The sequence below is a fragment of the Trachurus japonicus genome, chromosome 19, assembly GCF_045865225.1.
Source record: "Trachurus japonicus isolate A0001 chromosome 19, Traja_1.0".
Lineage (NCBI taxonomy): Eukaryota > Metazoa > Chordata > Actinopteri > Carangiformes > Carangidae > Trachurus > Trachurus japonicus.
Genome location: NC_140925.1, coordinates 11836104 through 11855648, shown reverse-complemented (window position 1 = coordinate 11855648; position 19545 = coordinate 11836104). Strand labels below are relative to the sequence as shown.

The following is a 19545-nucleotide window of genomic DNA, read 5'->3' as shown; positions in this document are numbered from 1 at the left end:
GTTGCGTCACCCTACGAAATCACGTCGTTTTTACGTAAGGCAGGCGCTCCGGTTTCCTGGCGGAGAAGATGGCGGCTCCTGGACCGGGGGAGTATTTCAGCGTCGGGAGCCATGTCTCTTGCCTCACCTGCTTGGGCCAACGTCTGCAAGGAGAAGTGGTCGCGTTTGACTACCAGTCCAAGATGTTAACTCTGAGTATCCTTTGTTTGTTTGTGTCGAGCTGCGGATGGCGGACTGGCCTGCCTTGCCTTGCCTGCCCTGCCTGCCTGCCTGCCTGCCTGCTTGCCTGGCTGCAAAGGGCCTGTAGGGGTATAACCGAAAAACATGTCAAATAGTGATCCGTGGTAGTAGCAGCTGAGTTACACATCGTTTTAAAACACGTTCATTTAAGATGTGGCTGCCCGCATCGCACATCATCTCATCTCTTTTCTGTTGAAGATGTAACCGGGGTCATTTCCACGGTTCACGCTATCCGCTCGGGAGGTGCATGTGTTTTGAATCCACTCATTGTATTTGCCCAGACCCTCAACATGGATCACTATCTGGCAACGGAGCCACTGACTGAAGGCATCATGGCTGTGTGCTGCCGCTGCTGCTGCCGCTGCTCTCTCTCAACGGGCACAAACCGTTGCTAGTTAGCAGCGACGCTAACTGGCGTTCGGTGCTCGCCTCGCCTCGCGCTCCTGTTTTTTAAAATTTACCGCTCGCGGGTTCCGATGCCGTTTACACGAAAACGCTAACGGCTATTTTTCAAAAAGCTAAAAAGATGAATGAATGGACACCGTGAACGTTCCACGCCACAATCGAGCTGGCTGCCGTTAGCACCGCGGCTAACGTGCTAACTTTCGGTCAGCCACACACACACTCACACACCGCCGCTACTAGCCGCTCATTTAACGGCATTAGCATTCACAAGATTATCAACCGAGCTCCCCCCCCCCGGGATTGTATCTGGCGGTATTGTATTATATTATAATTATTTACACACGATCAGCTTGTGAAATATCAGTTTTCGTTTCGATGTGATTCAGGTGGCACGAGCATCATGAGTTCATTTGTAACTACCGAGAGCTCGGTGGTGAACATGTCTACACCCATTCATTGGGTGTGTGAATGTGTGTGTGTGTGTGTGTACTATGGACATCACTAAGGTGGCATGCTGCTGGATCAACTCATGACTTGCATTGACTTTAAATCCCAATATACAACCATAATGGCCACTATGTGGGCTGAGGCCGAATGAATGAATGAAGTCAATAGTGTGTGGACCTTTGACAGTTTGTAGTCACAGGCCCTGAGCGTTTGTTTGAACCTATTGACAGGCGAGTATATCTTTGGGAGGCATGTGACAAGCTTCACATGCAAATATACAACAAAAGGCTGCACTTCTATATGGTGCTTTGTGTTATGTAGATGAAACTAAGATCAGTCTATTTTCTACGTTAAATTACAATTGACATTGAGAATTTATATCACTTAGGTCAAAGTGTAAGGTCATTCTTCACTGCCATAAGAAACTAAACCCTGTCCAAGCCTATATCTTCATTGGGATTAGGTTTTCCTGTAAATTAAAGAGCATTGGTGCCATCAGTATGTCACTAATTAGTTTGTGCATCAGAGCCCACAAAGGCTATGCATGTGTTACTGAAAGAGGGGAACGTGAGGCGTTTATCTTCCTGTAAGTTTTGAATATATTTCTCTACATAAGTGAAGAATTTCACTCAAAATATAAATCTTGTAAAAATTAAAAAGGGCTTCAGCCAAAAGAAAACCGGGGCAAGTAAAGATCAAGAACTTACGGATCAGTTTGATTTATTAATTTGGCACTTCATAAAATAAGCCAGGATTTATTGAGAGGAATGCAAAAGTTTGGAAGGATGCCATCGGGTAATTTACCCAAAAAGCCATTTGATTTAGTGGACTCTCCAGTAAAGGAACATCATTCAGGATTACAGACAAAGTGAACACTTGCTCCGGTGCTGTGTAGTATGTACATGAACTTTACAGAAATCAATGCACATCAAACAAGACTTCATTCATTTGTCCATGCTTACAAGAGGTGGCAGCACTGCTCTTGGTAGTTGCACGCTGTAACTGGCACTACCTTTCACCGTCTGTGTCCGGCAGCCACAGCTCTGTGTCATAGCCACCTCTGTTGAGTCCAAAGTGGCGTTCAGGTTCATCGAGGGTGACATTTCTGACATAGTTTGTTGTGCTGTGATGCGTTTGTCATGAAGTTTTGTTGCCTTGACCTTTTTCTCTTCAAAGAATGTGCTGCCTCCAGCGGTAAGCAAAACCTCAACGACGTCATCCTGATCAACTTAGCCTATGTTTCCGATGTGGACATAATAAATGACCGCACTGAGACTCCACCCCCACTAGCATCACTGAATGTTAGCAAGGTGAGTCCACCATCTTTTGTTCCTGTTGGTTTGTGGCCATCAATGGAAATGATAAACATGGATGGCCCTGAAATAAATCAAATGTGTGTATATACTGTAAGTGAATGTGAGATTTTTATGCATGTAACTGTGGGTCCACAGGGTCAGAGGTCAGGGTGTCGAGCCTGGATCTCTTTCAGAATGAGAAAACAAATGATGCATCAACGTAGTATTGCACGATGGACAACTCAGAAATATATAGGTCCAAATTTAAATCTTGCATTTTCATTGGTTGTATTCAATCTGTATTTAAAGGTGACTAAATGCAAAAACCTTGATGAGAGTCATCTGAAGGCTCCAAAAAAATGGTTGTCCATCACAATTGGTTTCTCAGCTGAAGGGATTTGAAGGGATTTACTGGTTAGTGTGTGTGTGTGTGTGTGCGCCCTTCAAATTAGTGGAGGACAAGGCTCATTGCATTTTTAGGAACCTGTGAAATGACACTCTGGAGTGGAAATATGGATTCCTATGGATCAAACAACCAAAAAGCTTAATATTATACCCAGATGCAGCTTTTACATTGGTAATATAGAGTTAAATGTGTGTGTATTTGTGTGTGTGTACTGATCTGAACCCTGAGATCGCCTTTACAAGATCAGACTAGCCTTTAGATTTAGATACAGCTCAATTAATCACATCCATGTGTCACCTACGAAGGGGAAACAATATCTTGATCTGCCACATGACAGATGATTCAGTTGTCATTCCAGTTTATCATAAGTCGATAGGATCCAGTGACGCCTGATGTTAAGAATGCCTTTTGTTCTTGTTTCGAATCTTCGCAGCTTGCCAATCGAGCACGGACAGAAAAGGAGGACAAGCTGTCCCAAGCCTATGCAATCAGTGCTGGGGTTTCTGTGGAGGGCCAACAGCTATTCCAGACTATTCACAAAACGTAAGGATGTCATGATGTTTCACACACACACAATGTTTTACAGTAGGATCAGAAACGACTCGTAGGAAAAAACGCCTGAGATGGACTTGTAGATTAAATCTCAACAGGTGACCCAAAAGACATTAAAACAGTTCACAGTAAGATTATTAAGACATGATCTAAGCGGCAACACATGTTTTTCTTTCCTGGTGTTAATAGTTAATCTTTTCCACCTTCGTCCATGATCACATTTCACTTCCCGTATGATGATGTTGTACCACATGATTAGAGCTGAAGGGCTGATAGAGAAGGATCCTGAGTCAGAGCAGTTCTAGTAACTGAGCAGGTTTGTGAAGACTTCGACCCGTGTCATAAAATCTGAAACTGAAACAAAATTCAACAGAGAACTTGTGGGCCAATCAAAACAAAAAACAGCTTGCAGATTTTAAAAAAAGTGTTGAATGAAAAAGCAGTTTTTTCCCCATAGTTTTTGTCTACAGATACAGTGCACCTGTCCTTTTTATTAAGCGCCCAACAAACATAAAGGTGACAATTCGTGCTTATTTGCGAGTCCCTAAAGTCTCCTCCACTCCTGACACTCCCACTCGCATGAAAGCATGATAATTCCTTGCATGTTCTGTGTCACTGTTTGTAAAGATTCATGTTACTTTATGTGACGTATTTGATAGGATCAGATTTTAGTCTTGGATCTGTGAACCTGTTTTAGCCTAGCATTGAACAACCTGACTGGCAACTTCAGTCACAACAAAATTATCATCTAATTTCTTAAGGGGAAACTGACATCACAAATATTTGTGCTGCCCACAGATTTCCAGTTTAATGAGTCAGATATTACAAGTTACAAGTTTTATCATTGTTCCTTTTTTTTTCTCCCCAGTGACCATTTCCTATGAAATATCAAACATATCTATTGTTCACATCTAGTTTCACTTTCGGTTACACAGCAGATTAGTTGTATTCTTTTGTGGCAAATATGTCAAATAGATTAAAAGGCAAACTGATTACAACACGACCACCAACAGCCAAGCGCTGGGAGTCAAAAATGGAAAGAGAAGCAGTACGAACAATCGGCGTCAGTCAGACCTCCTCGGCCGCTTTCTATTGATTTGCTTCACAAACAAACATCTTTTCAAATGATGTTAACTCTTCTTTGCAGCATCAAAGACTGTAAATGGCAGGAGAAGAACATTATTGTGATGGACGACGTCGTAATCTCACCGCCTTACCAGGTTGAGAACTGCAAAGGCAAAGAGGGAAGCGCTTTAAGTCATGTACGCAAAATAGTAAGTATCATTTATCGTTATTATTCTATCTACAGTATTTCACTTAACAATCACCTATGAATAAGTCTGCTGGTCTATTCGCTTCCTATTTTTATTAAACTGCATCATAAAGTAGGAGGTGAAAGGTTCCTGTAAACACTGCCCTTGCTGAAAAGTCATGTTGAAGTTGCATCAGAGGTTAACCACAGCGCCCGCTGCAGTTTGACAGTCAGCTGATGGAGATTTACTGTCAGAGCTGCAACATTACAGCTCACACACAGCTCCAACTCTGTGTAGATGCAACAACGCTCAACAGTTTTATTTTTTCAGCAATGGAAAAAAATCACTTAAACTAAAAAAGAGAGAAAACTAGACTAGAAAACAGAATTTGGACGTTTGCGTTTTTTCTTTGTGAGATGTTGTCAGACCAAACACTGTCACTGACGATTCACTGGATTCATTATCCATCAGTTAAATTGGCTTGGTTTGTCCTGATTTTTGTAAAAGAAAATCATCCAAAGCTTTTCAGTTTGGTAAATAAAACAAGAGGAAATATTAAATTCCCACATTTAAGAAGCTCAAACCAATTTCTGGCTGTTAAATCTCTCATAATTAATTTTTTAACTGCACAAACGACGTGAGTTTTGATTTTTGATTTCTCTATCGCGTAACACAGATCATATATCTGTGTGTATATCATCAGAATATTTGGTTGTGTGTATATAAAAGATAGATGAAACTTTATACCCTCCTGTTTAGCTGTTTCCAATGACATTAGATTTACATTTAATTTCTTATTTGCATCTTAAGGATCATCAGCAGCTTCAGGTGCTTCTTGTTTTTTCTCACAACCTGCATTGAGACTGTCCATAAATGTTGTTTGTTTTTGTTTTTTTACCTCCACAGGTTGAGAAACATTTTAGAGACGTGGAAAGTCAGAAGTCCATGCAACGTACACAAGCACAGCAAACACAGAAGGACTCCACTTTATCTTCTTGAGTTGGCAGTGTGGGTCGGCCAGGGAAGGCGACGCGAGTGGTTTTGTTCCCACTGCCAGACTAAGTCGGCATTCCTTGTCCTCAGTCTGAGACCACAAGGAGGAGCGCTGAGGGCCCTGGATCCTGAAGAACAAAAATACCATTAAATGAAAAAAAAAGACAAAAAAGAAAGAGGAAAGATTAAATCTTAAATTAGACTTTATAAAGAATAATTTAAACATGAACCATAAAGCAACCATAGTTTCCTTAACTAACTTGTCTCATTCTGCCCCCACTCCTCCCCTCCTGTCCCCGAAGCCTTTTTCTTTTTTCCGCCCTTCTTCCTTTGCCTTCAGTTCCATTTCAAAAAGAGAAAACTAGAGCAGTCAGAAAGGCTTGTTAGCTTTATTTTCTGTCATTGTTTCCTTTTTTTGCTGTATCCATGTTCTACTGTCTGTATTTTCTGTATTTTAAACAAAATGTGACTTGAAACGCCACACTTTAAAGGACATTTTCTAAAATAAAAGTAACAAAAATTCTGACTGTAATACTGTAATTTTCAACAACTTTTTGAAAGAGCTCACGAAGAACGGGTTTTTCAATCCAACACACTGTGCAAAACCCTCGCTTGGTCCCGACCTTGGGGAGGTGATACTGAAAATATTTTATCTACACTGGTATGTTTATCTGGTCGTAAGGTCATGAGAAGTTTTTGAACAGATCAGGTTTTTTTTTAATGGGCAACGCTCAGGTTTCTGATCTTGTTGCGATGCAGCTGTGTAATTACAGGGAGCTGAGGCCATCACTGTCTCAAGTTAATTATTCAAATGTCTTAAGCCTCTGGTTTCTGCAAAGCTGCTTGATGGCATTTACTGCTGTCGTCTCCGGGCAACAAAAGACAACTTGATGGTAAAATGTAAAACGTAGTACTTTTTATTAAGTTAAATTACAACTACTGGAGATGGACTTGTGTAGAAAAATAATCAAAAAGCAGTGATCGTTGTGTTTTCTGTTTGGAAATACAGCTAATTTTTCAGGTAGGCTGTTTTTGATGCTGGATACTTGTCCACATTTGGTTATTTTAAGACTTTACATACTTAATTCTTGGATAATGTGACTTGTTTGGTCTATAAAATGTGAGAATTGTGAAATTGCTGATTCGCCCATTTCCCAAAACACAAGTTGGCATCTCTAAATGTCTCGTTTTGTCCCAATTAACTGATCGAATGCCTGTGAAAGGCAAATATAATATATATATATATATATATATATATATATTTTTCCACCCTGTACACAGTTAAATTAATTTGTGAATGTTCAGTGTAATTGCATTGAACAGGCTTCTTCTAATTAAGGGGTTAAAACCTGGTTTTCCTCAGCAGTGAGGTAGCCATAGTTATGAAATACCCATATAATCTGATGTAACATGATGCTGCTGAAAGATGGGGTAAGGATGGATGGAGTTACTTTAATTTAAAAAGAAGGAAGAGATTTAAAAAAAAAAAAAAAAAAAAAGACAGCTTCATGTTATAGAAGAGCAGATGTAAAATCCTTAGTTTAGGAAAAAGTCCAAACCGGACCAGGTTTGTTCCCCAGATCGGGTACTGTTTGGTGATTATCCGTTAAAGCCCATAATCCCTCTCTAATCAGGAATTCTCAATGTCCGCTCACAGACAATTTGCTGAAATGACATCACTGTCACTCCATTCAAACGGCTTCTCCTGCTTCATGTGCATGTGTTTGCTGCAACAACAACAACAACAAAAAAGAAAAAGAAAAACGAGGGCGGCGGCCATGCCTTTTACCACACTGTGAGCTGACAGTGAAGTAAGCAGAAGATGTGGATGCTTCCTGCTGTGCTCCTGCTCCTGAACGCAGCGCTGGGCCTCAGGCCGTGTCCCAGCTCCTGCCTGTGCTACGAGTCCTCGGACCTGGTGGACTGCAGGTCTCGCGGGCTGGTCCACGTCCCTCCCGCCGTCCCCCACGGCACCTGGCTGCTGGACCTGAGCGGGAACCTGCTGACAGATGTGCACAGCGGATCCTTCACGGGGCTGTGGTCACTCAAGATCCTCCAGATGTGCAACAACAGCATCCAGACTCTGCAGCCACAGGTACAGGGGATATGAATGATCTATTCTACATTATATAGTACTCGGTTTTAGACCAGAGGGGGAAGGAGAGTCCAAAATCTTACTTTAATCTGAACTTTATTTATGTTGCATCAGTCATTAAATACATCATCAGTGAATTTGATTATCAAAAGTAACTCCAAATGCTAAAAATATCACTATTTTATTATCTAATCATCATTACTGGTGCATTTAATGTGTAAGCAGAAAAATGTAGCAGTACCAGGAGTTTAAAACTATATTATAAAAATAGTTTATGTACTATTTCATGAGTAACAACCCACAAAAAAAATAAATGACTGTGGGTTCAATGGATGTTCAATGATGCTCAAGTCTGTCTTCATCTGGTTTTACCTCATTGTGAATGGGTTTGTGCAATCACACACAAAATTTGCAACAGGCACTGCACTTACATTGTACTTTTATCTTGTTGATACTAGTATTTATTTGTATTTATATATATTTTTTCGCTATCATATCTTTTTATCGCCACAGGACCTGAGAAACAGAATAAACACTATTCCATGTAACATTGGGTGGGATGACAAGTAAAGTCTTTGAATCTTGAAATTATAAGTTATAATTTAGTTGGTACAGTGTAACTGCTAACTACTGCAGTGATGCTGATTGTTTTCAACATTATTTATCCATATTATTATCTTCCCCATCAGTCAATTTAGTATTACTGTAAGTCTACAAAATGTAAGGAAGCAGGGGGGAAAATATCCCAAAGTTTCATCCTTATATTTCTGATTGTGTCCAATGAGAACAGAAAACAGTTAGATAGATAGATGACTAAAATGATTATCAATGATTTTAAGTTATTCTTTTTCAGAGCAAATCAATGAGTAGTTTTTGATATTTCCCTCTGAAGTGTTGTGGAATTGTTAAGTATAATCAATTAAAGGAGACATATTATGCCTCTTTTCCACAAATTAAAATAGTTCCCAGGTGTCTGAAAGACATGTCTGTGACATGCTTCGGTCAAAATACCCCAAGGATCAAACATCACAGCTCTTTTTATACTCTCAAAACAGCCCTGTTCAGAAAGGCTGGTTTCAGTGCCTGTTCCTTTAAATGCAAATGAACCACTGCTTGCCCCTCTACTGGTACCTGTATTCACAGCTAGGGGTGGTATTATGCTAATTCGAAAACTAGTGACCTCGTTGTCTGACAACTATAAGGGAACAGCGTGTAAAACCACGTGGATTTCAACCTATAGGGAGCCTGAAAACCTACAGATTGTTTTGTCAGTTCTCACTTTTTGGGGGCCAGAAGGCAAAATAAACACCCAAATTTATGTTAAAGAGCCTTCAAAAAGTGATAACTACCTACATAATATGTGCCCTTTAATACCAGTGCCCAAGGAACAGTAACAGTAATGGTTCCAGAGTGATGCTTTGTCTCTGTCCTTTAGTCTCTGTCGTCGCTTCAGTTCCTGGAGAGGCTGGACCTGAGTTTCAACCAGCTGCGTCGGATCCCTCAGGACTTCTCTGACGGTCTGTCCTCCCTCCTGGAGCTCCGGCTGGACCACAACCTGCTGGAGCGGCTGGGCCCCGGCTCACTGAGGGACTGTGAGAACCTGAGGAGACTGGACCTGAGCTACAACCACATCCGAGCCGTGGACGTGGGCTCGTTCAGCAGCTTGTCCCGGCTGAGCCTCCTGAGCCTGGAGGGCAACAGGCTGGACGTGCTGCAGGACGACGTGCTGACCCGGCAGCAGAGCCTGGAGCTGCTGCTGCTCGGCCACAACAACATCTCCCTGATCCAGGCCGAAGCTCTGGCTCCTCTCTGGAGACTCACTCTGCTGGACCTCCGGGGGAACCAGCTGACTCGCATCAGGTTCAAGACTTTCCTGCAGCTGCAGACCACCAACACCCAGCTCCAGATGTCCCTCAACCCCTGGATCTGCGACTGCGAGCTGCAGCGCGTCTTCAGCAAGATCCAGCAGGTTCGACACCTGCACGTGGAGGACTACAAGGACATGGTCTGCCACGCTCCCCCCCAGCAGGCCGGCAGCTCCCTGGCCTCCCTGCACAGCCAGCTGTGCCTGGTGGAGACGGTGTCGGTGCTCGTCATCACCGTCACGGTGCTGCTGGCCGTGATCGGAGCCCTGGTCAAAGCAGAGCACAACCAGAAGAACAAACACGCTGCCGGTGATGCAGAGGCAGAGAGACAAGAGAAATGATGTTTTATTCACGGTCAGGCAGAGCGTTTTGCATTGAATAACTTCCATGTCCTACTATATTTTATATGGCAACCACCAAAACAAGTGCAGAATAACCCTTTAGAAAACACAGAAGTAACTGGATTTATTATTGACTTACTCTGTTGTGTAGTAATCTGTCTGGATTTGATCAATTTACATGTGTTTTAATTGAAAACATGATCAATATCCTCCTTTTGTTTACTCTTAATGTTCAAAGTACTTATCTTATCAGTAGGCTACATAAAGACTGTTACTGAATTGATGCATTTAAGTTTTTATTTTATCTATTTTTATAGTAAACACACTGGGCATCCTTTATTGATTTATCTATTATGATTATTTCATGTATTTATTTATTTTTCTTTCACCTCCCTTTATATTTGATTTATTTCTTTCCCTCTTCTTTTTCATTTATCTTCACATATTAATTAATTTTTTATTCTTCTTTTTTTTACTGTACTGTACTTTCCCTCCTTGTTCTTGGGGGATGTTCTCTTTCTAGTTCCCTGTTCTGATGCACCATACAAAAAAAGAAGAAAACAGCTGTGGAATAACTTTATATCTTATATTGATACTTGTGAAATGGTGGTCTTCAATAAAAGAAAAATGAGAAAAGTACTTTATTTGTCATCATCACATGAACAACCAGAAAAGACAGCTCCAGACAGAAGAAGACCTATCTATATAAATGTTGGGTTTACCTCCAAACATTGTTTGAAATTCTCATCACATGTTTTCATCTCTGCGCTGCATCTCTGTGTCGTCTGACCCGGAGCAGTTTGTTCTCTGTGATCTGATCTCTCTTTTATCTGCTGACCTCATTAGAGTTTGAGGGCTGAACCCCACTCTGCATGTTCACCTGGAGCATTAACAGTCACGTAAACATGGAACAACAACATCCAGACTGGTCATCCACTCTGATATCATCTCCTCTTTGATTTAAAAGATTAAAAGTATTATTATTATTTGTATATAACTGTACAATACACTGCTTTGCTTATTTATGTCATATGTTCATTTATGTACTTTGGCTGTGAAACACACTGAGTTGCCTCTGGCAGGAAATGTGCTTTATAAAGTGTCTTATCCTTTTTATGGTCAAAAACCAAACCATTGTAACCATCCTCTTTTTTTTTTTTTTTTTTTGCCTCAACTCAAGCAGAACAACAACTCATCAGGATAAGTTGTTTCCACTTGTGGCAAATCTTAACTTAGTTACCAGTTAATTATTCATGATGCCTAACTGAGCCTAATGCAGTCCCATTACAAATCCTACCATATTTATAAGAAGGATTTTTACAGTGTTTGTTTTTGTTGAACCTGCTTTGATGTTTATTTTGCTGTTGTTCCTGCATGTGTTTTTTGTCCATCCCATTTACATCAGTGAGTGTTGACTAAATAAACACACAGATCTCTTCAAAGCTCAGTGCAACTCCACAAACTGCAGCCTCCGAAAAGACAACACTTCTAAAGCAGATTCAACAAAAAACAAACATATCATAACCTCCATGTAGTTTCACCAAAATGTGTAACGAGATGTCATATTTCTAACTTTGAGTTTTGATACGTGAAATAAAAGGTGAAAATGTTACTTAGAGATTTTATATTTAATAACACCGTACTGCTGCACCATGCACAGTTCATTATCAATCTTACATTTAATACTCTCATTCTTTGCAACACTGTTCACTTTAATGGAAAGCAGATTGCTAATATATAAAATATATCAACATAAATATTATCGCAGTATAACTGAAGTTTGCACTGAATGAAAGCGGCCCAGTCTAAATGATGAAACTTTCATCATAAGCATCATCGTGTAAGCAAACATTTTTTAAACACCATTTCGTATAAAATGTGTTTTACACAGAAGATAAAAAAAGCTCATCAAACAAAAGGAAAACCTACATTTTACTTTATGTGAATGCAAGAGTTAAAAGCAAAGCAAAAAATAGTGTTTTCTTTAGCAAATACCACATAATTAGAGTTTCCCTTTATTTGAAAAACATTTAAACCATAACATTTAAGAAATAATTACTTTAAGACTAATTTTTGGAGTAAACGGTATTTTGCCTGCAGGTATAAAATACTCATACTCACAATTCAGAGCATAACAAAGACAAAATGTAAACATGAATCCAAATAAATTATTAAAATGCAAAAAACAAAAACAAACAAGAACAGGGAGCGTGGGGTTTTTCCTCTTTCTTGCAAAAGCAGAGTTACCACCTGCTAGGCCATGACAATCAACAGCTTGGCGTACGTCCAACCGCTTGGAGAGTCTGAATCCTGAGAGGTCACTGAGCCACAGCTGCTTTGCAAACAAAGTCGGGCAGTGGCGAACAGTAAAGGCCAACAATCTCATCCTGCACACATCTGCAGTGCATTTAAAAAAAGGTCGTCTGACAGAGTCCGAGGAGGGAGAGGAGCGGGGAGGGGCTCAGCCGTCAGTCGCGAGGATGAGCGCGGCGCCGAAGATGCCCACGTTGTGTCCTATCAGCTTCATCTGGTTCCAGAACTCCACCTTGCGCGTGTTGTGCCAGTAGCCCAGGTTGCCGTCGATGAGCAGGACGACCAGCGGGAGGGCGGTGGCCAGGATCTGAGCGGCCAGGCGGATGTAGCAGCCGGAGAGGAAGGCCAGAGCCAGCACCCCGAACAGCACCTCCAGCAGCATCAGGGTGATCTCTCCCCCAGGGATGTGGTTCAGATAGGCCTGCCTGTCCTCCTTGCTGTGCTGGAGGGAGTACACCTGGTGGAGGGAGAGTGGTACTGCAATATTCAGAACAGCACTAAAAACACATGTAGGTTTTTTCATCTGATTTAGATACACATATTAAGTGCATATGTTTTTGTTATTAATATAGCTTTTTATCTATCTATCTTTTATCTGATTTTGTATATGTAGTGTATTGTATTAGTCTAGTATGATACAATAATACTGTATTATTTTTTGCAATGCCACCCACATGTTTAGCTGTGTTGCTCATTCCACGAATGCACGATTCTTACAAGTTGTTGAGGCGACTAATAAGGTTTTCTAATTATATAAAATACAAGACCAACTGGTATTATTAAAGGGGAGAAATTACTGGCTGAAATAACGTTTCCAAACTTTTTTTTTGAGGAGTTTATATATATCAAACACAAGAAGAACAATTTTAAAGGGATAGTTCAACATTTGACCAATTGCCATAATCCCTATAGTCATAGCAGTAGGTTTGTTACCTTTAATTGTTGGTGCAAGCTATTTTTAGAACGGTGGAGCAGAGCCGCGAGCTGCTCAGAGCTACGTTACAGAGGCTAATGGGATTTCTTGGTTTCCCTCATCAAACTCATCAAATACACAATCCAACAACTCCAAAACGCTCTGGTGGACAAGTTGTGACCTGCACATTCACCACGCTATGAGATAATAACGGAACGTGCAAAACTGAGTTGTTTTAGAGGTAAATGCAGAGACTGCTTGTTGAAAAACTGCCCCGACGGGAACGCGCATCAGCGGTTTTGCATGAATTTACCTCGAAAACAACTCTGTCTCGTAACGTTCTGTTTTTATAACATCTTTATTATAATAACAGCTCACGGCTCTGCTCCGCCGTTCTAAAAATAGCTTGCACCGACAATTAAAGGTAATGAACCTACTCCTAAAACTATAGGGATTATGGCAATGGGTCAATTTGTCAAAATGTTGAACTATTCCTTTAAGCTTTCACCTTTGTTGGTAGTACAAATAAACAAACAAACAAACAAACAAACAAACAAACAAACAAACAACTAAATGAATCATTCTTCAATAAAAATGAGAATACTGAATGATAACACTAATACTGAAATGACCCATGCTCTTGTTCACACACTAACAGATAATCACAAAAAATTTACATTGGTCTCTTACCATGCAAATGAGATAGACTCCCAGGAAAACCTGCCCTGTAGACTGCAGGGATCTGCTGCGAGCTTTCTGCCTGTACACCTCGCCGGCTCCACTGGCCAGGACCAGGAAGCCTCCGATAATGGCCATCGCTCTGGAATACATCCGTACCTGCGGGGTGATAAAGTTCAAGCTGTAACAATCTGAGGCGGGTTTCCTGTGACAGCAACACTCTCTGATAAATCCACTTTCAGCCTTGTGGTGGTGACCTAGATCCAATTTGATACACATCTCTCATCTGGGGCACTTTCATCCCGGCTCTGAGGTCTGATACATAAAAGACTCTGTGGCAATTTATTGAAGAGGTGCAGAGTTGAAAAGGTGAAGAGGTGTGGAATAGAAGTGCGAAAACCCACATGAGAAAAAAGAAATGTCTATTTTACACCAGATGCTGTTATCCAGTATCAGATGTTTGCCAGAGAACATGAGAACATTTGGTGAGCTCTTAAAATCGGAGCAATAGAGTAATAGACTAAATGGAATATAGACTTTGTGATTATTATATATTAAGTTATATCATATATTATATTATAAGTGATTATATACTGAAAATGCTAAAAGACCTAGGCACAAAATCAAACACATTTAAAAGGTTATTGTTGTAACATAACAGAGGCTGACTCACCTTAAGCCAGTCTCCGTAGTACACCTGTTCTCCTACATACGCTGCGTATGTGCTGACGGCCAGTTGTATGGCAGCACCCATCGCGAACCACCTCCTCTTCACTCCAAATGACATGAAGCTGGCACAGAGCACTGCAGCTCCCATGTCCACAAACAGGTACGGTACATGGATGTCTGGCTTCCTGGAGATGACAAAGAAAAAGAGCACGTCAAACCAACAATTGTGGTTTGATTACGTCTATATATCCACAGTTTACACGTCATTGTTGTATATTATTTGAAACTAGGGGGTGGGAATCATCAGAGGCCCTGCGATACGATATTATCACCACACCTGTGTATCATATGATATAACTGCGAAATTAAAAATAGTGCAATATCTTGCGATATATTGAGATTTAATTGCTTTTTTCAACTCCAAATGATGTCTCCAAATTAAAACTTTGTTAACATCTCTTTTCTCTAATAAGATAAACTTATTTTTCTGTTCAGTTGTCTGTATATTGTTACAACATGCAAAGTTGTATTGACTGAAGTACTTTTAATGTGTTACATATTACCCACACATGTTTGAAATAAAGCCTTCATTCATTCATTCTCACCATATATTTTAATCTACTGGTGTGTTAGACTACCACACCTCTGCCCCAAAAAGAAACTGTCCAGCGGTCTAAAGCCCTAAAAGGAGAATAATGTTTAATAGCTTTATAATTGATCATTTTCCATGCAGGAGGAAATAATCATACCTCTCCTCCAGCTGCTGCGGTCGCAGGGTAAAGAGGGGTGTGGTAGTCTTCTTAAACAATACACACCCAGCGTGCACAAGGCATTTAAACCACAGTTTGACAAGGGAAATTACAGACAGCCCTCCGTCTGACAGAAAATTACAGACCGGGCATAACGTTACTGGTAATGTAACTTATAGTTGTAATTTAACAAACTCCATATGTCTACAGTCTTATGGGCTAAGGTCTGGTCTGATTAATTATTGCTGAATTTAACCCCCAAGTTAGCTAGCTGGTAGTTTAATGCTTTTAATATAAAACATACGAAAAGGTGGAGACATATAAACCTGTTTTGATATGATAACTATGTTGTAAATGTAGCCAAATTGTACAAGTTAGTGAGAGCAGAGTTAGCTCCTTAGCTAGCGTTAGCATCTCCTGAGTGCTCGTCTTTTCTTTTTTTCTTACCTTTTAGAGTCGGCTCGCTCAGCAAACAGCATCAACATACAGAAACAGTTCCAAAACCCGAACCGGGTCAAAATAAACGCACCAAACTGACTGAGAAACTTAAAAACCTGCTTCCTATTGGGAGCTGCCATGGCTGCCTCCCTCAGCTTTCACCCAAACCCGCCGAGTAGACAGTGTAGTAGAATGGACATCCGGTCGAAATACCTATACATTTCACAATAAAAGTCTAGCCGCTCTTTAGAATGCGGAGTAGAAGTCATATTTTACTGCGAAGCTCTTATTTTGAAAAGGCGATCAGTGGCAGGGTAAAGGCGTGCTCCCATTGGTTGACAGGGTGAAGTGGGCTGGACAAAGGCGTTAAGAAGATTCGACACTGCCACCCACAGGACAAAACCGATCATCACAGGAAACGTTAGAGGTCACTGGAGGAAAATGGGTCTGTAGCAGCTGCAGTTTGACCTTATTCTCCAAGTCAAGTTCTTGCAGGTGCCAAGTTTAAGTGAAATTAATTTAAAAATGAATTTACACATAACATTATATGATCAAGTGGGACTCCTGTTTAGATTTGAAGTGAGTTTTGATTTACTGGACCTCATGTTTATAGGGTAATTTATTAGAAAATAAAGAAAAAAGACCATAGCAAAAAACAAAATGAGTGTTCAGTATTGATTTACTTGAGAAAATAGGCTAACTTTTTAAAAATCCTTAAATATGATGTCATAATAGTATTGGTAAAGGAATAGATAGATAGATAGATAATTTATTGTACAGACTCTAGGTCCAGTTAAGAGCACAAGACAAGACAGGAAAAGAACAATACAAACAGCGACAATACCAACATCAATGACAACAACATCAACAATAACAACAAGACAGCAACCACAACACAATACAAATATTGTTGTCAGATTTGACATATTAAGAATTGATGATAAAGAATTCCAAAATGAATTTATATATAATCAAAATTAATAAATAATATTTATGCTTACAGTTTTATAATGAATCAGTATAGTAATAATCAATACAATAGTGTAGATTGTGTAGTTTATGTGAACTGTTAAAGCAAAAGATTGGTGAACCTCAGTGGTTTAATAATCTGATAAATTATCTATCTATTCAATTCTTTTATTATCATAAAATGATAGTTGATTGATTTTATGTCCATTCACTAATCAGTAAAGCACAACTGCAAATGCAAGTTGTAAGTTTATTTCCCAGGGGCATCGCTGCTCTTAACGCTCAGATACACTAATGGCTGCTATCAATTGCACTTTACACACTGCACTTTATGATGGCACTACTATTTATTACTCATCACCAGTCACTTTTCTGAATGTGTGTATGTATGCAAGTGTATGTTATATAGTACGTTCTCATGTCTTTTGTTTGTTACACCCCTAATTTCATTGTACATCCATACGATGACAATAAAGGATTTTAGATTCTGATTATGAGGATTTCTGAAATAATGTATAAGTGGATGAAAAAAGGAATTTCTTTCAATTTAGTGCTTCAATTAAAATGTTTTTTTGTTGCTCAGTGACGATAAGGGGCGTCTCCACACACTGCTCTTAATGCACAGTGACGTGTACAAGGTTAATCTTGAGTGGATGAGACTAACCTAGATCCTAAAAAAGGCTTATTGTGAGACCTGCTGAAGGTTTAGTTAAGGATCAGTAGTTTGTCATGTCTCAGATGAAATGTCAGGTGGAGGTGAAAGGCGTACAGAATAGTTGGGTTTGTGGGTTGTGGTTTTTATATTTGACAAACCAGTTTCTTTCTTTTTTTAGAGACATATAGCACTGGGAGAAACAATTGCACTATATCATATATCTTATTATTGAGTGAAAACAATCTGTAATGCTTAAAAGAAGACACTGTATTTCCACTAAACAAACACTATACACAGTATGCATTCATGTATTTATTAAAATCTTACCAAAATATGACAAACATGAATAAAAGAGCCTAAAGAACAGAACCAGACTTTGCACAAAAAACTAATTTCTTTAGAAAAACATGAGCATCCGCCATGTTGAACAAAAAGACACTGAACGACTAAGAGCAACTGATTGGATAGACTGAGAGATTAAAGTTTATAATCAAATCAGTGATGAAGACTTGGCTTCCTTCCTCTTGGTGAAAGGCCCCGGCGCTCATCTTATAGTTAGTGTAAACACCAACTCATGAGCTAATGTTTCTTTTTCACTTTCTGTGTGTATGTGCTGCAAAGACAAAACACTGCAGCTTGAATGCATTGATTAGCTGGTGACATTGATGATGAGAAGTGAAGCAGATGTATAAAACACCCCTCTATCTTGTGATTTGGCAAACGCACCACAATTAACGGTGACTAACGCATCCATCGTTTCTATTTCAGTGTCTCCCCCCTCTCTCCACCATGGATCTGCATATTCCTCCTCCTTCCTGTTCAGAAGGTTACGGCACCTGATTGTTTAATCTCATCACGGGGGATTGGTGACATCAGGACCAATCCTGTGCCGACCCCTCCCGAAAGCCAGCGGCCGGGGGATCAGCCGGGATGAAGAGCAGTGGGACAGCACAGATCAGTCAGTGTGAAGAAGCGACCGGACCAAAAGGAAGGCAGACAGTCGATGAGCTCTTAGGAGCCAACCTTTTCTCGGAGTGTTGGGGATCCTGACATTGAACAGGTAAAGACTCACGATAGAAGCTTTTTTTTTTCTTTCTCTCTCTTTCTTCTGGATTTACATCTATTTGAAGGAAACTACAGCGTATAGTATTTTTTTAAGGGATTTTGTTGTGCTATTTGACGCTTTTTCAACACAATTATCTTGATTTCTTTTTACAGCCAAGATGGCTCGTGATATGTCAGATAAGGAAATCCTGAAAATGGAGCTGGACCAGTTAAAGAAGGAAGTGAGCACAGCTAGGACACCAGTAAGTATATATTTCTTAGAATGTCATATTTTCTTACAACCAATTGTGATGATTGTTTCTCAGATCAAATCGTATTAAAATGAGGCTCACATTTATCTATATTTTTACCTCTCCTCTGATCAACAGGTGAGCGCAAACTGTGCAGAAACTGTCGCATTTGTTGAAGGACTACTACCGAACGACCCGCTGATCAAGGGAGTCCCAGATGACAAGAACCCCTACAAGGGAGACAAGGGAGGCTGCATAATAACATAGCACACGTACATCCAGGGGAAAGCGGTGTGGATTTTGTATGGGAGCTGTAATATTCCTGTAGAAAATTTGTCGTGGAGAAAAAAAAAAGTACAGTAGAAAAGGAAAAAGCTCAGACCTGTAATGTTACTGCGACCAAGAGAGAGACCCTTTTCCATCACTGGATGCGTGCGTGTGTATCTGTTGAAAATATGTTTGTGAATTTGTAATTAAATGCAAATAGCTGTATGAAGCTTTGACCTGGCCTGTCTGTTCTGATTACTGGTATACACTAGTAGATCTCACATTTACTTCACACTTATTGGACTTTTGTGTCATTGTTAATGTTAAATGGAGGTTAATCATGTTTTTTTGTTTTGTTTTTGATGTCCAACATTTGAGTGTAGATCAGTTTAAGTCAACATGACATTCACCTGTGTTATTAGACAAAGCAGGGCAAAGTCACAGGAGTCGTGCAGCTTCTGCTTAGTCTAATCTTAATAGGATTTCTCTGCTGCACAGTCGGTCACTGTTGACACGGAGCTGCTTCCTGTATCAAAGACTTTAAGCTTATTCCTGCGGCTTCAATCCTGGCTTCCTTTTTCCAGCTCTCCATCCAATTAGTGTCATTTTCAATCTGGGATGAAGCGACAAATACACATCATTCGTTTTAACATTTGCAACCACGACTTCACCGACACACACATACATACGCCTGCTTTACACCTTTT

General features: G+C 40.1%; 4 protein-coding genes across 5 annotated transcripts; 3 read left to right on the top strand and 1 right to left on the bottom strand.

The window, feature by feature from the left end:
• The first annotated feature begins 32 nt into the window (after window positions 1–32).
• On the top strand, window positions 33–6123 carry lsm12b (LSM12 homolog b). Its single transcript, XM_085760731.1, has 5 exons — window positions 33–195; window positions 2269–2402; window positions 3227–3336; window positions 4493–4619; window positions 5505–6123. Exons 1-5 carry the CDS (start codon window positions 69–71, stop codon window positions 5595–5597), a joined length of 591 nt encoding a protein of 196 aa, XP_085616857.1. The 5' UTR covers window positions 33–68; the 3' UTR covers window positions 5598–6123.
• Window positions 6124–7365: 1242 nt separating this feature from the next.
• On the top strand, window positions 7366–9892 carry LOC146967478 (uncharacterized). Its single transcript, XM_085761479.1, has 2 exons — window positions 7366–7686; window positions 9122–9892. The coding sequence occupies exons 1-2, from the start codon at window positions 7414–7416 to the stop codon at window positions 9890–9892; spliced, it is 1044 nt and encodes a 347-aa protein (XP_085617605.1). The 5' UTR covers window positions 7366–7413.
• A 1627-nt stretch (window positions 9893–11519) lies between these two features.
• Window positions 11520–15856, bottom strand: tmem101 (transmembrane protein 101). Its single transcript, XM_085761681.1, has 4 exons — window positions 15662–15856; window positions 14470–14650; window positions 13809–13955; window positions 11520–12662 (listed from the first exon to the last, which is right to left on the bottom strand). The coding sequence occupies exons 1-4, from the start codon at window positions 15790–15792 to the stop codon at window positions 12354–12356; spliced, it is 768 nt and encodes a 255-aa protein (XP_085617807.1). The 5' UTR covers window positions 15793–15856; the 3' UTR covers window positions 11520–12353.
• A 2319-nt stretch (window positions 15857–18175) lies between these two features.
• On the top strand, window positions 18176–18945 carry gngt2b (guanine nucleotide binding protein (G protein), gamma transducing activity polypeptide 2b). Of its 2 annotated transcripts, XM_085760997.1 has the most exons (3): window positions 18176–18336; window positions 18495–18583; window positions 18710–18945. In XM_085760997.1, exons 2-3 carry the CDS (start codon window positions 18500–18502, stop codon window positions 18836–18838), a joined length of 213 nt encoding a protein of 70 aa, XP_085617123.1. In that variant the 5' UTR covers window positions 18176–18336; window positions 18495–18499; the 3' UTR covers window positions 18839–18945. The 2 variants fall into 2 exon arrangements, with proteins under 2 accessions (XP_085617123.1, XP_085617124.1); XM_085760998.1 differs by lacking the exon at window positions 18176–18336 and having other exon boundaries at window positions 18491–18583.
• The last annotated feature ends 600 nt before the right edge of the window (window positions 18946–19545 follow it).

Excerpts from the sequence above, each read along its gene's own strand:
- lsm12b (XM_085760731.1), top strand. The coding sequence starts at position 69 with ATGGCGGCTCCTGGACCGGGGGAGTATTTCAGCGTCGGGAGCCATGTC. Across the intron at positions 2,403-3,226 it reads CATCACTGAATGTTAGCAAG|CTTGCCAATCGAGCACGGAC; the intron begins GTGAGTCCACCA and ends GAATCTTCGCAG. Across the intron at positions 4,620-5,504 it reads TAAGTCATGTACGCAAAATA|GTTGAGAAACATTTTAGAGA; the intron begins GTAAGTATCATT and ends TTACCTCCACAG.
- LOC146967478 (XM_085761479.1), top strand. The coding sequence starts at position 7,414 with ATGTGGATGCTTCCTGCTGTGCTCCTGCTCCTGAACGCAGCGCTGGGC. Across the intron at positions 7,687-9,121 it reads TCCAGACTCTGCAGCCACAG|TCTCTGTCGTCGCTTCAGTT; the intron begins GTACAGGGGATA and ends TCTGTCCTTTAG.
- tmem101 (XM_085761681.1), bottom strand. The coding sequence starts at position 15,792 with ATGGCAGCTCCCAATAGGAAGCAGGTTTTTAAGTTTCTCAGTCAGTTT. Across the intron at positions 14,651-15,661 it reads GAGCGAGCCGACTCTAAAAG|GAAGCCAGACATCCATGTAC; the intron begins GTAAGAAAAAAA and ends TGTCATCTCCAG. Across the intron at positions 12,663-13,808 it reads GAGTCTATCTCATTTGCATG|GTGTACTCCCTCCAGCACAG; the intron begins GTAAGAGACCAA and ends TCCCTCCACCAG.
- gngt2b (XM_085760997.1), top strand. The coding sequence starts at position 18,500 with ATGGCTCGTGATATGTCAGATAAGGAAATCCTGAAAATGGAGCTGGAC. Across the intron at positions 18,584-18,709 it reads TGAGCACAGCTAGGACACCA|GTGAGCGCAAACTGTGCAGA; the intron begins GTAAGTATATAT and ends TCTGATCAACAG.